General features: G+C 41.7%; 1 protein-coding gene across 1 annotated transcript in view; it reads right to left on the bottom strand.

Moving 5' to 3' along the window:
* The window catches only part of b3gat2 (beta-1,3-glucuronyltransferase 2 (glucuronosyltransferase S)), a 32,592-nt gene that overhangs the window by 6,372 nt on the left and 10,322 nt on the right, over nt 1–15,898 (bottom strand). Inside the window, exons 2-3 of the mRNA XM_029175104.3 lie at nt 9,388–9,532; nt 1,512–1,660 (exon numbers count right to left, since the gene is read on the bottom strand). Of these exons, the coding sequence (XP_029030937.1) occupies nt 1,512–1,660; nt 9,388–9,532 (294 nt within the window). The remainder of the gene's footprint in view (nt 1–1,511; nt 1,661–9,387; nt 9,533–15,898) is intronic.

The following is a 15,898-nucleotide window of genomic DNA, read 5'->3' as shown; positions in this document are numbered from 1 at the left end:
CTACAGTCTGCAGTGAAATGGAAGGACAGAGGCAGGAAGGCGACTTGTCCAGCAGAGGAAATGATAACGTTTACTCACTCTGCTGGACATGAAAACACTAAAAACACAGAGCTGTGTGTTATTTGCTACCAAATAACCAGCAGGGGAACAGCCCTCCCTCCAGAGTTAATACACCGACTGCAGAATAAATGGCAGAAACAATAAATCCAACCAAGGGTGGTTATTAGGGCAATTTGTGTGAATAAGCAAAGCATCCAATAAAATCAAAGTGTTAATGTTTCTGTTCAGGTCGCACTGTAATGGACTTCATTCTCACACAACACGTTCTCCAGCCTTAATGCCCACAGTCTAATATCAAACCATAGTGCCACTACGACAGCAGGCGTCACAATTCTAGGAAGTTGGGAATTAATTAGCATAATCTAGTCCCAAAACCAACAGCTGCAGCTCAGGGATGTTTGCTTGTCGGCTTCCTTGCTGCTTTACGCTTTCTATGAGTTTGAGGTCAGAAATTTGCTTTGGCTGTAGCATGACACATCTTTATAGATTTCATAAATGCAACAGGGGTCTTGATGAAGATGTTGCTGGTTACTAATCACGACACTCTGCAGTCAAGCTTCTTATTCACATCCTTTGTTTGTCCACAGTTTGCCTGACGGCCACTGACCAACTTCTAGAGGATATGTTGTTACCATCAGATTTAGAAAAGACCCAGATCTTTATATCTGGGGCATCAGATAAAAACAATAAAACAATCTCCCAAAAGCTGTAAAGAAAGTCTGTAAATGAATTTCAACCCACAGACTTCAGGTCATGCATTTTTTGAAAGGTAAAACTCTAATAGGATCCATTTATCACAGAAGTCCTCTAAGGCAGCTTTGTGATGGTTGTCAAAAGGATGAGTGGCTTCATAAAACCAAGTGCCAACAGGAGCCGTGGCGATTTGAGATGAGCTGCATCGATCTAAGCCGTCTGAGCACACAACTAAAGAAATGCTCGAACATCATTTCTGTCCAATCCGAGCAGTATGTGTCTAAGTTTAGCTCCTGCCACCGGCCTAAAGCATGACTCATGCTGTCAGTAGTGGGGAGAGATGCCCTATGGTTAGTATGTGCTGTGAGGGTAGACGCTATTATGGCCCCACACAAACACACGAGGGCTACAGTACATTAGGACACATCACTCAGGCTGATATTAGGCCCTAATCTGTATCATCCATCATGTGTATCTGCAGTCTGATACCACACTTATTAGAAATCATTCTCTAATAAATGATCCATTCAAATAATAATCTATTATATATAATATCAAACTCATTTGATTGTCTGCTTAGATTGCAAATCCTTTTTATTCCTTGCAGTCTGGACCCTGAAGGCATTACACTGCCAGTCCTTGGTACAGTATAACTAGCGGTGAGTGGATGGACTTTACTGTACAGTGTGTAAGTGATAGAGGGATATGGAAAAATGTGCTGTCATTCGTGTGTGGTTACAAATGCGGTGTTTACTGACCCGAGTGCAGTTGTTGGCCTTGGGCTCCAGCTCCGTCACCTTGGTGATCTGCCTCAGGAAGTCAGACTCCTGCATCCCTGGCTGGGAGCCGCGCCGCTTGAACTGTGCCCGTGGGTTTGCCAGGATTACCTGGAGATTTACTGCGAAACCTGAGAGGGGAGTTCAGAGGAGACGGTGAGCCAGCGATGAATTAAAAGCATATTATGGGTCTGTGATAATTGCTGCAGAAAATGTGAGAGTGCATTCAGTGTGACTAATGATGATAATATGGTTGATATGGAATTTATTTGCCACAGGGGTCTAACCAGGGTAATTGTACTGTGGTTGAGGCAGAACGCAGCGCTCATGACGTGTGCTGCAGCCTGACCTGTAACTGATGTGTGGTAATCAGTCTGATTAGAAAGGCCTGTAATTGGGTAGAAATGAACGTAATAAGAATCCATCTGAAAGCACACGTGGACGCTTCCATGTACTAGTGGGACTTGAATGCAACAGATCACCCGTTGAAGCTGCAGCAAACCCTCGCTGCTACTTAACCTTGTGCCCATTGACGTGTGTAGAGAAGACGCCATTCGCACATCCAATGCGTCCTGACCCCAGGCTGGAGTTGACACACTATGAGTCTCTTTTACAACCTAATGGTGCGACCTTTCACTGATCCTTCAGTGACTCAGAGATGGAGCTGTGGAAAATGCTGGAAAAATTTCTGAAGAGATTTGCTTTAGACGCTGCACGAGTCGTTGAATGTAACTGATGACACTTTTGTTCGCTAGTTTGACTCATATCTTGACTATCACTACGTTATCTAGTTTGTTAGTTGAGGTAACCATAACAACCACTGCTTGGAGCCTTGTTTCCTTTTAAGACCCCACAGTGGAGCCTCAACACCGCCCACTGAAGCCATCAACACCTTCTCCTCACCTGCTGAGCTTTAACGTTCCCAACCTTCTGAGAAAACACATAAAAGCTGTCAGACATTCGCATTTTAGCCACTATAAATTACGTCTGTGGAGCACAAATCGTCTGCTGCCACTCTGTCATGTAATTTCAATGTTTCTGATTACTTTACTTGCCGGAATTAAATCAGACACAAATTTGTACAAAGCACTGTACACTTGTGTATAATGAGTCTCCCAAAAAGAAAGAATTTAAACAAACCACAAAGACATCATTAACGACTGAACTGAGACGATTTTGACAATACTGGGACAATAAAGAAAGGAAAAATCAAAGAACAAAAACTATAATTGATATGAGATTTTTCACTTTGGGAACTTAATCCTAGAACAGTGGCTAGATAATGGTTGTTCATTGTTTAACACCATTGCAATTCCAATAAGAATAAATATTTTTCAAATTTCAGCAGAAATTTCCAATTTAGGAAACTTAAAAACAGACAAAAATTTGCCTAAACAAACATAAAAATAACCATTCAGAATTTCTTAAGGATTTATCGTGTCTGTTAACAAATTATTGAAAACCTGTGGTCTTTCATACAGTAGGAACAAGTCAGTCTGTGAATTAATATACAGTTTAATCTGTTTGTAGTAAATAGTTTTAAACATTTGCTACTGTCCCCAAATAGACAGTTCCTTTCTCATTTTCAGCTTGGCAGGATCATACCTCCAGACACTGCTGCGAGCGTCCATGTGCAGGATTGCTGAATAATTACTGAATATTTATTTATGCTAATGATCAGTGGGTGGCACGGCTTGGCAATCAGTGCACTAGTTTGGGACTGCACTCCTAGGAAATCTTCAGCCTTGCCTCCTCTGAGCACCACGTTTTTTTTAGTGCTGCAGTTATTGGGAGGTACTGACACATGGCCAGCAGACAGCAGTGCTGTGAGTAATGAGGGTGTCAGGGTAGGTCACGCTGAGGGAAAGAGAAACTGTGGACACGCAAATGGCTTTGGCTCATCACTCTTCTATAGGTTCACGTCTGCTGCATTTCAGGTCAGGTCAACATCACATGACCGTCGATTCCTCCCGTAGCACATCAGACATGCTGGGTTTAGACACCAGCTCCATTTTTCATTTATAACTACTATTACAGTATTTTAGGAGATAGTGTTTCACTACTACAGCTCAAGAACAAACAAAAGCTTTTACCACAACCACACACAGGCTCCGATGTGATATCAGTGCCATCATTATATTGGGCTGTTATAAGATTTTCCAATGCAAATGTGTACGCAAAGCCACAGGCTCATCACAGATAAATGCAGCTCAGCAAAAGCAGATATTCCAGTCTAAGATACGTCCATGGGTTTATCAGAGCCATGTTGATTCCAGATCTCACTACTCTAACTTTGTCCCACTTTGCCACTGGCCCCACAGTGCTGTATGTGTCTATGTTAGATCATGATTATGTAAGAGAATAACATACATGTTATGGAGACAAGCTATTTGTTCTATAAAAAATAGTAGCAGTTCTGTGCATAGGTACAGTATCAGCAGTTGTTTTTTTTTTTATTTGTAGCCACTAGCTGACATTAGTTGTTATGACTGGGACCAATAACCTCCTCACAGGTGGCAGTGGAGCCGAAAGGAAGCTTTTGAAGGAAGAGTGCATCCATCTGATATATTTTTCCTTCTCCGTTTTGTCGCCTCTCCTTTCCCTGCCCCGTGTTCATCCCCATCGACTGTGGTTCATTTTCAATTCAAAAGGCAGATATGAAACACAAAAGGGTTTACCTCTGGGGCAAAAAACAGATAACGCAAACACACGCTCAGCAGCTGCAGCGCCGTGACAATAAAATCCTAAGCTAAAAATAAATTACCTGTTTAGAAAACCTCTGTCATCATTGCATATAACAGTGATTCTACGTGAAACCACTTTGGGAAACTGAAAAATGTGATTATATATAAATATAATTTCCAGATATATACTGTATATATGCACACACACAGGCCAACCTCAACTGTGCAATCATGATACAACTCAAACGCTGCCAGTCTGCACTCAGAGGAAGATTATTTCCATCACCACATTCATTTGTCATATATTAGTTTTTTTCATTCTGTTGTGCCTCACACCATAAATGCTCAAGATGCAGCTTAATAAAATGTGGCAGAGCAGTGTTTGCCTCACTGTGGTTCATTATGCGAATCAGGAACGAGACATGAAACGCGAAACATAACTTCTACTTTGTGCACATTTGTGAACACGCTATGTGTCTAAACTGAACTGCAGAGTACGGTCTCGTCAAAATAAACACATTTACATTTCAGTCATGATTGTGTCGTTGCTGAGCATTGATGCTTCATCAGACTTGGCCCTAAAGTCACACCTTTTTCTGAGCACAACAAATACTAGAGGATTACTTGGAAACATCCTAGGACTCCTTCAGAGCCGCTACAGAAGAAGGTGCTGCTGTGAAGAAAGCTTTTGTCATTGCTCAGTCTGTTGCCCTGAAACACCTCCAAGCACATGGCACAGTACAGTATGTATTATGAAATTTTTGTCTTTAATCCCAAAAAACAAATGTTTCATTGTGTGGCAGCCAGTGCTTCCTCTGCACTGAATCAAGAGATGCTCCTTGCTCCTTGTGATTGGCCGTTGTTACAGTACAGATGGCTAATCAAAGTACAAGTACTACTGAAAGTACTAAGTACTAAGTTGCTATATGCAATCACAGCTGATTTTAATTAGTACAAACACTAGTTAGTAGAATTATGGAGAGTGGGTTCTTTAGCAATGATTTGTTGTCAATCTCTCAGTTAAAAGAAAAAAAAGTGAGCCTCTTAAGCACCTCCCAACCTGATTTTACTCTATAGCACATACTGTTTACTTTTTAAACTTAGAAACAGAAGTCCTACAAAAGCCTGATCCCAAATGCCACAATTTGGTTCCATGTAGTATTACAGTACTGAAGCAACAAAATGTTTCCAAAAAAAAAGACAAATCCCACTTGCCGAAGTTCACGAAAACACAGATTAGATAGACAAGTGTTATAGGAGCAGAATCCATCCTACAGATGAAATCTACAATGTTTGTAATAGTGCACATGCATGTCATCTGTCCTACAGCCATTCTAGCGCGGGTTTCCTAATACGCTGGTTCCCCCTCTGTTCATCTGTTCAGTCAGACTCTTACTACTCTCAAGTGCAGCCGGACGGATCTAAGCTTTGTCTTTCTGCACCTTTCATCTCCCCATCTCACCAGCGTGGTACAAACACCAGGGGTTACTGGGGGTTAAACACTTTCATGTCTCCATCTCACGGAACACTCCCAAAGGCCCAAGTGCCACTTGAGCAGAGGCACAGACCTTCTGTGTGTCCATGCTGTTTGCTGTGTGTGCACTTTTACCCAAAGATGCAGCATCTACAGGCACATTTGAATATGAGCAAATGTGCCTATGTCTTGTCAACACGACGCTTGCTCGCTCCACTCGTATTCACTCCAATAGGTGTATAATGTAATCTGTGTGTGTGTGTGCACATGCATATATTCACTGATTTGCACATTCATGGAGGTTAACAGTATTCCGCACCATCATTGTTCAGACTTCATTGTGCCTGCTTAAATGAGACAGAGCAGTAGATGGGAGGCTTTAGTGGTCTGCTAACAATACCCCACTGTATAACACAATTCTATTAGGACACACTCTGGCACTCACTCAGCACTCTGCAGACACCCTATTGTAAATCCTATGAATAATAATTTAAGAGTGAATAAAGTTTGGGCCATTTGTTCAGCGTGGCCATTGTTGTTCTCTCTGAATTCAAATGTAAAAAAAAAAGCTTTGCGATGCAGCTACAGTAGTAAATCTAAGCCCTGAAAAGTGACAGCGTAATTATATAGCAGAGTGTAAAAGTAAGGTTGATAATTACAGCAGAAGGGGGGGGGGGTGCAGGGAGAGAGGATGAGATTAGAATGGTTAGGAGGAAGGTGGAGGGATGGGGTCTGGACTACGGAAAGAAAAGGTATTGTAGGTGTTGTAGTCAAACTAGCATCTCCTAGGGCAGACCTGTGTTTGTGTGCATGTGAGAGCATGAATGCTGAGTCTTCAGCCTTGTAGCCCACGTGTTTGAGATGATACATGTGTACAGTCATTTTAGACTTCAATATTATTGACAACACAGCATGTAGTTAGTGGAGTCTGGCACTCATTCAGATGACATTTACAGTACATGATTGTAACTGTGTTGTGTTTATGATCATGTTAAAGGTCTCTGTATGCAAAATTCACATTGAAGTCATTTTCATATGTTTCTGTAGCTCTGGAGTGTCTCAGTCTCAGAGCAGCTCCCCTTTATGTTAAAGAGAGGAGGGACCTACATTAGCTATGGCCAGGTACCGTCTGCCACAGCATACCATTTTTGAGGGTCTACTGACAGACACTGCACTCTATGTTCCATCATAACCCCCGGTCTACAAGACCCACACACCAGAGACACAGAGACAAGAGCTCTGGGTCAGAATCACTTGTCTTAGAGACCAGTTGCGAAAGCATGTTCTCAGACAGGACAAATCCACAACACTAGGAACAACTGTTATGAAAAACACTGATCTGAGCCCAATCTGTATTAGAATTGTGCATAATGTGAATGTGGGACGTTCATATACAGTATAGAACATGTGAATGTAAAGCCTACAGTAAACATTTTGCCTTAGCTATACTGACATCGAGAAAGATGCTGTAAATTTGCAGCTTTTGTAGTAATGCTAGTCTCAGTGGCCACAACAAGGCCATTTATAGCCTGACCTCATATTACAGCAACACAAATGTAAAGGGAATAAGTATGAAATATAGAAAGTGAAATTAAAAAAAGAACAATGAGCTTGAAAAGATCGTAGTGTATATGATACATAATGCATAATAATGTATGTACTAAAAATAAGTGTCTTTTTGAGATTATTCGCTACATTCAACATACACAAGCTGATGAGTTTCCAGAATCCTGACGCTTTCATTTTTACTCCACAGGGTTCTCTAAATTGTGAATCCATCTAGTGCTTTTTATTTAGCAAAGCTCTGCAATCCTGCTTTGGGATTTATTGCAAAAATCAACTATGAAGCAAGCTCCTCTGTGGAGGAATAACAGTCGGAACATTAAAGTGGATAAATCTGATCTCATTTTATGGCAAATTATTCCATGGAAAACAGAAGCTCCACGGGAGATCTGTGTGATCTCCACAGTTAAACTCAGAACCGAAGACCGCCGGGCATAGTTCTCTGCCTTGATGAGAGCCCGCATGCCAAAACAATCCAGCTGTTCCAGCCAGTTGCACTTCAGCTGTTCTGTAATCAGTGAACTTGTCAATAGAGGAAATAAAATATCGAAAAAGGAAAAAAAGAAAGTCCATAGCCTGAACCCAGAGGAGAGGACTGATTTGTTCATCGCTTCTCATCCGTCTAATCACAGTCCCACTGTGCACAGAGATGTGGAAGGACATCTGCTGCAAACACACGTTTACATATTTCACTTCCGGTATTAGGGAAGGATCTTAGACGACATCTTTTTGAGCATTCTTGCGGAGATATATATATAACTTACTTATTGGTGATATGTTGTTAAGGTGTAGGTCAAGATAGGCTGAGGAGTCTTAACCGAACAGTTTCTTACTCTCTTTCTATCTCTTAGTCTTTGTCACAGGCAAACTGGGAGCTATCCCAGCTGTCACTCAGCAATCAGTACTCACTGAAACCTAGGGGAAACCTGCTGTATAATGTCAAATCTGCATGTGTTTGGATGTGGGAGGAAACTGTACCATGCCGTCACCCGCATCATTTCACTTTCCTAAAAATACACTCAGCTTCAAAACAAACCTTCCCTCCGCCAGGGCAGAGTGGTTCAGTTACCCCCCTACACACACACACACACACACACACACACACACACACACACACACACACACACACACACACACACACACACACTGTAGAAAGTTTAAACACCAATTTCTATATCTTGTACCAGTATCTAGCACCACAGCAATAAATAACAAAGTACAGTAGATGCTGACTCAGAGTACAAATGGCTTTTCTGGACCTGGTTTGGCCCTTTACAGTAAATGTGATAACAACACCATGTTCGCATTCCGATACAAGTCACTGAACATCCAGGTAACGACATACAGTACACTCAGGTAACCTCCATTGTCTGACTGTGTAAAGTGCATATCAGCGGATTTTCTTTGAGCAGTACTTAAAGCAACCCACAGACCTGAGGCATAATTGGTAAAGTACCATTTTCTGGTTAGAATTAGACATAAAAAACTGCAAACAAAATTAATAATAGAGCAAAAAAGCAACAGATTTTTTTTATTTTAGTGTTGTATGATTTTGTTTGATTTTTGTTTATACTTATTATTTATAGATTATTTCATGGTGTGTCTATGTGCATTTATTTCTGCGTGTGGATACACACTCACTAGCCACATTTCAATACAATTCAAGCTCTGGTGTAAATTTAATTTTTAAAAGTTATAAGTCTTTCATTTTTAAGGTTGAAACTGTCAGAAAGGAGATAATTCTACTGTGTGTGTGTAGAGGAGGTGGCACAGTACAGTAGTACAATGGTTGGTTAGCACTGCCACCACAGCAGGAACAAGCTGGCTTCAAGTCTGCATGTTTCCTCTGTGTTTCTGGGCATTTCTATAGTCCAACAGCATCCAGGCAGCTTTAATAACAGACTAAAAGGTGTGCTAGTTCTCAAAAGAGTCACCAAGTGCTTGATCCTGAGCAACAGAAGTGTCCGAAAACTGGTTACAACCTTCACGAGTCTGACTTTCAGACTGACTTCTGACCCTAAATCAGCTGGAACAGGCTCCCACATGTATGTGATAATGAGGGCAGCGAGTGAACACACCAACAACAATTTTTTTGTATAGCTACGATTTCACAGTATGTGTGTGAGTAGTCTCTTACCTGCCATGTCCGTGGCAAAGGGTCGGTCTGGTCTCCAACCAGTGTACCAGCCCACAACTTTACCCCCAGACACCAGGGGGCGCTCATATGCCCTGCCACCCACAAATCCCACTGGCCAAACAGATACACCACGAGTGCTACGCATCTGCATAAAGAGGGTAAAAGAAAATAGGATTATGATGTTATTAATTATATATTATTATGATATATTGCACACAAATGCAATCAATCCAAGGTTGTGTTTTCCTGTGAATGTGGTTCTTTGACCACCTTTAGCAAAGTGTGTAAAGAGCTTAATCACCTAGGGATGACAAACACCATCAAGGGATGAATGAAAAATGAACAAACATGCATTTTTCGTTGATTCACAACAACAACACACAATGGGTTGTGTGTCAGTTTGCCGGATTTGAATGAAGAGGCCTCCCAGTTCACAGTGAATGAACCTGCTCACAACCGAGGTACTGTGAGGAAGAATGAGAGCAGTGGTTAGTGTAAAGACAAGACAGACAGCGATTGCCAGAGTATGTGACACGAGTAGCTTGTCGTTATGTGTGCACACAACTGAAGTTTATTTATTCAGGCTGTGGTCCTCGTCACTCACCCAAACAGCCCCCAGCAAGCCAGGACAACAACACAGCTACACCAAATCATTATTAGCAGTGCTTCGCTGCTTCCTGTGGTTGAGATTTTCCATAAAGAGGCTGATGATAGAGTTATCTTTTGTGTGATTTATTATAAAATTAAAAGGAAAATAAAAATAAGCAAATCAAAAACATGGATGTACTTGTATGATACAGAGTGCAGCCCAGACAAGTTACAGAATGCAGAGTGGAATAATGGGAGAAATAATAATATGAAATAATGGAGCATTGTGAGTGTGTCTTCATTCTTAAATATTACCTGAGGTCGTTTTGGTCAACCCTTATTGAAAATCTGTGAAGTTTGCCTTTAAAGAGAAAGTGAAAACTTAATTCAGAGCTAGGTTGGTGCATTAGTCATGGAGAGATGTCAGTCCGCTGTTGTTAGCATTATGCCTGCCCTGTATAGTAAAATTGGCTAAGTGAGATAATGAATATGAACATGTGTCAAGTTATAAACTGCAGCAGCAGATTCTGGTAATTTTATGGAACGAAGCAAGACACTGAGCAAAACTGGAAGTTAAGAAAGTATTAGAAAAATCAGCATCAAGGAAACAAAGTGAACCTAGTGTAATTGCAAATCACTGAGTAACTATTGCTTTACTATTGTAATCATTATGGTAATGTGACATTTGGTTCCCATCTTTTACATTGTGATTTTCTTTTTGGACAATTTTCTTTGCTTCTGCATCACCACCAAACTACTAAATGTCCAATGGGATATGTAATTTGTGATTCCACAGCAGGGTAAGATTGTGCAAATTGGCATAAATACCTGAAAAACATGTGTCAAGTGTGGTGCGTATCATGCTCTGACGATGGGGTTCTTAAATCTGGTTGGACCCAAAAGAGCCAGTAGCCAAAATAGAGAGTAACAAAACAAAAACACCTTTACAGTATGAACAGACTCCTCCAACATAAAATATCTATACACCACATGCCAGGATGAATAACAAGTAGTCACACAGTCGCCAAGCTGTTGCGGGCGCTGCCGGTGGCACTGCAAGTACCAGTCCCATGCAAATGCAATATAGTATCATTTTAAATGCTTCAGTACCGCAGTACAAAATCAATACCGGTATACCCTGGAACACTACTCTGCATCGTCATCATCGGTGATCAGTCCGACAATAGCAGAGTTATCAGAGAACTCCTACAGAACACAGCTGTCCGTGTATAGACATATAGAGGGTGAAGAGGAAGGGGGCCAGTACAGTCCCCCGTGGGTCCCTCACACTGCAGGTCAGAGTGTGAGACACAAAGTCCTCTCACAAGCTGTGGCCTGTTTGTGAGGTAGTCCATAAACCACTTCGTGAGATGAAAGTCCACACCAGCCTCCTCCAGTTTGATGGTTTGTTTCAGAAGCACTGGCTGGATGGTGTTGAAGGCAGTAGAGAAATCAACAAACATTACCCTCACAGAGCTGCCGGTCTTCTCCAGGTGAGAAAGAGCTTGATGTAGGAGGAAGATGACAGCGTCCTCTACTCCTATGCCAAGTAGGCAAACTGATGTTGTGGTCAGCTCTGCCCAGCGGTGGGAGAATGCGCTGTCGGCCTCTTTGGTGTCACATGTAGAATAAGTCCAGGGTTTTATTGTCTCTGGTGGGGCAGGTCACATACTGGGTGTATGTACTGTATGTAGGCAGAGCAGCTGAAGGAGGTGCGTGGTTAAAGTCCCCAGAGTCAAGACAGAGGGCCTGTGGGTGCTGTGTTTGCAGCCTGCTGGTGACTGAGAGCAGGGTCTTAGAAGCTGTGTCGGCGTTAGTGGAGGGTGGGACGTACACAGCAATTATTATAACGTCTGAACTCCCGTGGAGGTAGAATGGCCCCTTGCCAACCACTAACAGCTTAATGTTTCTGTTACACAGCTTCTCTCTAATAATGCAATGTCCTGGCTTACACTATCTCATGTTCACAAACACAGCCAGACCCCTCCCTTGATCTTACTTACTGTTCTGTCTGCACGCAGTAGATGAAAATTATGACACTGTTGAAGCAGGGATGTGAAGAGTCATCCAGATCACCTTAATCGGGGGAGATCCCACATTTCACATTTCAGTCATTTAGTTGGAGTCATAAAGATTCCTCAGAAGCAAAGAGATACTAGAGGAGCATTGCAGCAGATGGTGAGATCCCCGCAGAGTTCAAATTCGGAGTCAGTCATGGATTACATGAAAACACATGAGAAATTGAGGCAGTTTGAATCCAGGAAAAACTCTCTGGACAGCATGGTGGTGGAGTGGGTAATACTGTCACCTCGTGTAGTTTGATTCCCGGGGCAGCACGGGTGCCTTTCTGTGTAGCGTTTGCATGTTCTGCATGGTCTTCGTAGGTTCTCTTTGGGTTCTTTGGCTCCACAGTCCAAAGACATGCATTTGGTTATTTGACCCCTCCATTGCCCATAGATGTGAGTGTGAATGGTTGTTTGTCTCTGTGTGACCCTGCAATAGACTGGCGACCTGTTCAGGGTGTGAATTGGTGCTACAAAAATAACACTGAATTAGACTCTTAAAAATATACCACTCACCCTATTCTTTCTACTGTACTTACTGGCCAGATGCCCTTCTTGTTCTTGTAGTAGTAGTAGTAGTAGTAGTGGGGATGGGATATAAGAAGCCTATTTCCATTTGGCTTTCAGTATCTGTGATCCTGTTTGTGACAGGGATCCTCCAGCCAGGCCTGTTTCCCTTGCTGAGCTACGTTAAGCCGCACTACCTACATGAGATGACTGATAGTGAGGAATAAAGAATGTGCTTTCAAAAATGTGAATGAAACACAAATCCTGATAAAAGCTGTCAAAATAAAACACATCAATTTCTGTGTGACCTACCAGCAGTTTATATTAGAGGACATAAAGAGTTGAGCTGAAAATGAATGCCTGATGTGTTTCTAACAATGGTATAAAGAACAGGAATGGACTTTTCCATCTTCTGATAAATAACGTTATCTGTAGATTCAGCTGAGTGAGGCATGATGGATAAAATGAACCTAGTTAAGGCCTCACCCCACAGAGTAGTATCTTGGCCTTTCTTTAAGGCTCCCTTCTCCTTTATTTGTTTTCTTCTTTTCATCTATTTTACTCTGCACCCTAACACCTTGGCTCTTCTGCCTCAGGTCCCTGAACCACGCCAGCAGCTTTGAAGCCTTATTAATAGTGCGGCGCCTTGAATTTGCCTTTGTGATGCTACAAACCCTCCTCCTTTCTCTCAGATCATTTTCTTCTCTGGTTTGTAAAAAACACACACATAAAAAAGAAGAAGGAGAAGTTGAATCATTCACAGATAAATCCAGGAGTTGGATCGTTATCTTTGACTTAGCTCTTAAGTCCTAGTTTGACTGCTAATGATCATTGAGTTCGAATGCTGGCCCTCAAAGCTCAGAGTAGTCTGAGACATTATTAGAGAGATTTAGAGTGGAAACAAAGTCTGCGGGGAACCAAGCCCACTCAGAACCATCAGGGATTTACAGCAGCAGCCAATCTTCATCACTTTGAAGACAAACATTGGATTTTGTCAAATATATAAAACATTTCTGGACAGTCAATCCTTTTATCTATCATTGCGAAATGATTGCGATACATGATTGCTTGCTAAAATCACATAGATACCATCTGTCAGATATTATGTCTTTGATGACCGACCTCTTCAGCTTTATGCAATACTTCACATACTGTACTGAAGAGTTGAAGAAGAACATGTTCCATGTAGAAAATGTTACAGTATGTTATAGTAATTTCAAGACTGCAGTGATTTGTTACCCAGGGTCAGAATCAACTCTACAGTACATTGACATTAATATTATCTATGATAATAATAAAAACTTAGTATGTATATAAAAAGCATCTGAAATGAGTTCTGCATGAAGCATTCAGATGCTGGAGACATCCGTAATCAAATGCACAGTCAAAGTTAAATGATGTCTGTCAACAAAATGCCCATCTCGCCAGACTGCAGATCAAGTCTGTGATCTGGCAGCATGTGTTGGAAGCAGCTTTCATTTTTACTGTGTTTGTTGTTATAGAATTTTCCTTTTTGGGTGATAGATTCAAAATCAATTTTAGGAGCAATGACATGACTGCATGACAGGCAGTAATTACCCCATGTACATGTATTTAGGGAAATAGCTTACCAAGTGGAACTTAGCACATATATAGAACTTATTAGTTGCTGATGAAAAAGGGAATTTTTACACTTTCAACTTTTGTAAACTATTCTGCATATCAAGATTCTCAGTGTCAAATTGTTTGGTAGAGTGTAGGAGCCGACTGAAGCTGTGGGGTGAAAGTGCTTCAACAGATGGTGCATTTTTCTGCTTGGTGGCGATGGCTTGAGCACTTGCTGGACTTCTTGCCACCATCTGCAAATCACTGCTGCCACAGGAACATTCTGCAGCACAGACTTTTACTCCTACTGTACCTTCAGGCTATAACAGACAGTGGAGGTTGGCTGAGCGTGTTGTTATGCTGACAGATACAATGAAAAATGAATCAACACAGCGACAATAGTCAAGAGAACCCAGTCTTTCACAGGCCGGTACATCATCGTTACGGGAACAGCTTCAGAGCAGGAGATCCAAGATTCGGGTTTAGTGAGAGAAGTTGAAAGATGTTTTCTAATCGTGCCTGGTTTAGGGATTTTAGAAGGATTCAGTGATTCAGTTCACTATGCATCAGTTGTTCCAGTGCACCGTAAAACCCAGTAAGATGGCAATTTCATGACTATGACTTTTAATTATGAAAAATACCAGTGGTCTGGACACGGTGCACAGTACATCTCTCCTGGACCAGGATTCTTACCCACTGGCTCTGGAGAGCAGCTTCATGAATAGACTAAGCACCTTAGTGTGTGAAGAAGAGATATCGCAGATCTTTCCTACCTGCTGCTATCAGACTCTACAATCAGACTGGTAACTAAATTTGCTCTGTTTATGGATGGGTGTTTGTATGGTTTCTCTCTGTTTTCTGTCCTGTTGCTGTGGTGAGGTGCCATTTCCAATCTGTTGGACTAATAAAGGCATTTTTATTCTTGTTCTTATTCGTATTAAACAATACTAATTTACTTGTTACATATTTATCCCTTTTTACAGTTACAAAACATTGGTAAAGAATTGATGAAGAATAATCACGTAATTATTGATAAAACACAGATCAGATTTCATACAGAAACAAAAAACAATCCTTCCAAAAATAAGCTGCTGTATAGAAACATTTGAATAAGTTCAATTAATATCTTGACTCGGCAGCTGTGACTGCAGCTGTGCACCCGCTCCTTTAACACCTCAATGCTAAACAGAGGTTCCATTCCCCTGCATCTGGCTGCTGCCCAGTCGCTCTCTGCTGCCAGTTATCCCCCTGTTCCTCACTGTCAACAAAGTTCAAAACACTTCAGGCAAATCATTATTCATACAGTAGCATTTCTCCAATATGCTCTATGTCATAGTGTACCTAAATGCGATAGAGGGACAGGAGAGAGCAAGATGAACAAGGGGGGGAGGGGAAGGGAAGGAAGGGAAGAAAAGAAAAGGAAGGGAAAGCAGGACGGGACAGCCAGAGAGAGAGAGAGAGAGAGAGAGAGATAGATAGAGAGAGAGAGAGAGAGAAGAGAGAGACACACACACACACACACACACACACACACACACACACACACACACACACACACACACACACACACACACACACAGATAAACCATTATTTGGATGGAAAAACATTGTTCATCACACACAGAGTTGGTGGAAAATGAGGTAAAACATGCACTCTGCTCTTCTGTAAAATCAATAGGGTGTCTGGGTTTCTGTGCAGCTCTCAGTCCTCCATGTTCCTCCTGCAGTCCACAGTATATCAGTCCATATGTGGGGAAACAAACCCTTTC

The sequence above is a fragment of the Betta splendens genome, chromosome 15, assembly GCF_900634795.4.
Source record: "Betta splendens chromosome 15, fBetSpl5.4, whole genome shotgun sequence".
Taxonomy (NCBI): domain Eukaryota; kingdom Metazoa; phylum Chordata; class Actinopteri; order Anabantiformes; family Osphronemidae; genus Betta; species Betta splendens.
This window is presented reverse-complemented; position numbering and strand designations above follow the sequence as displayed.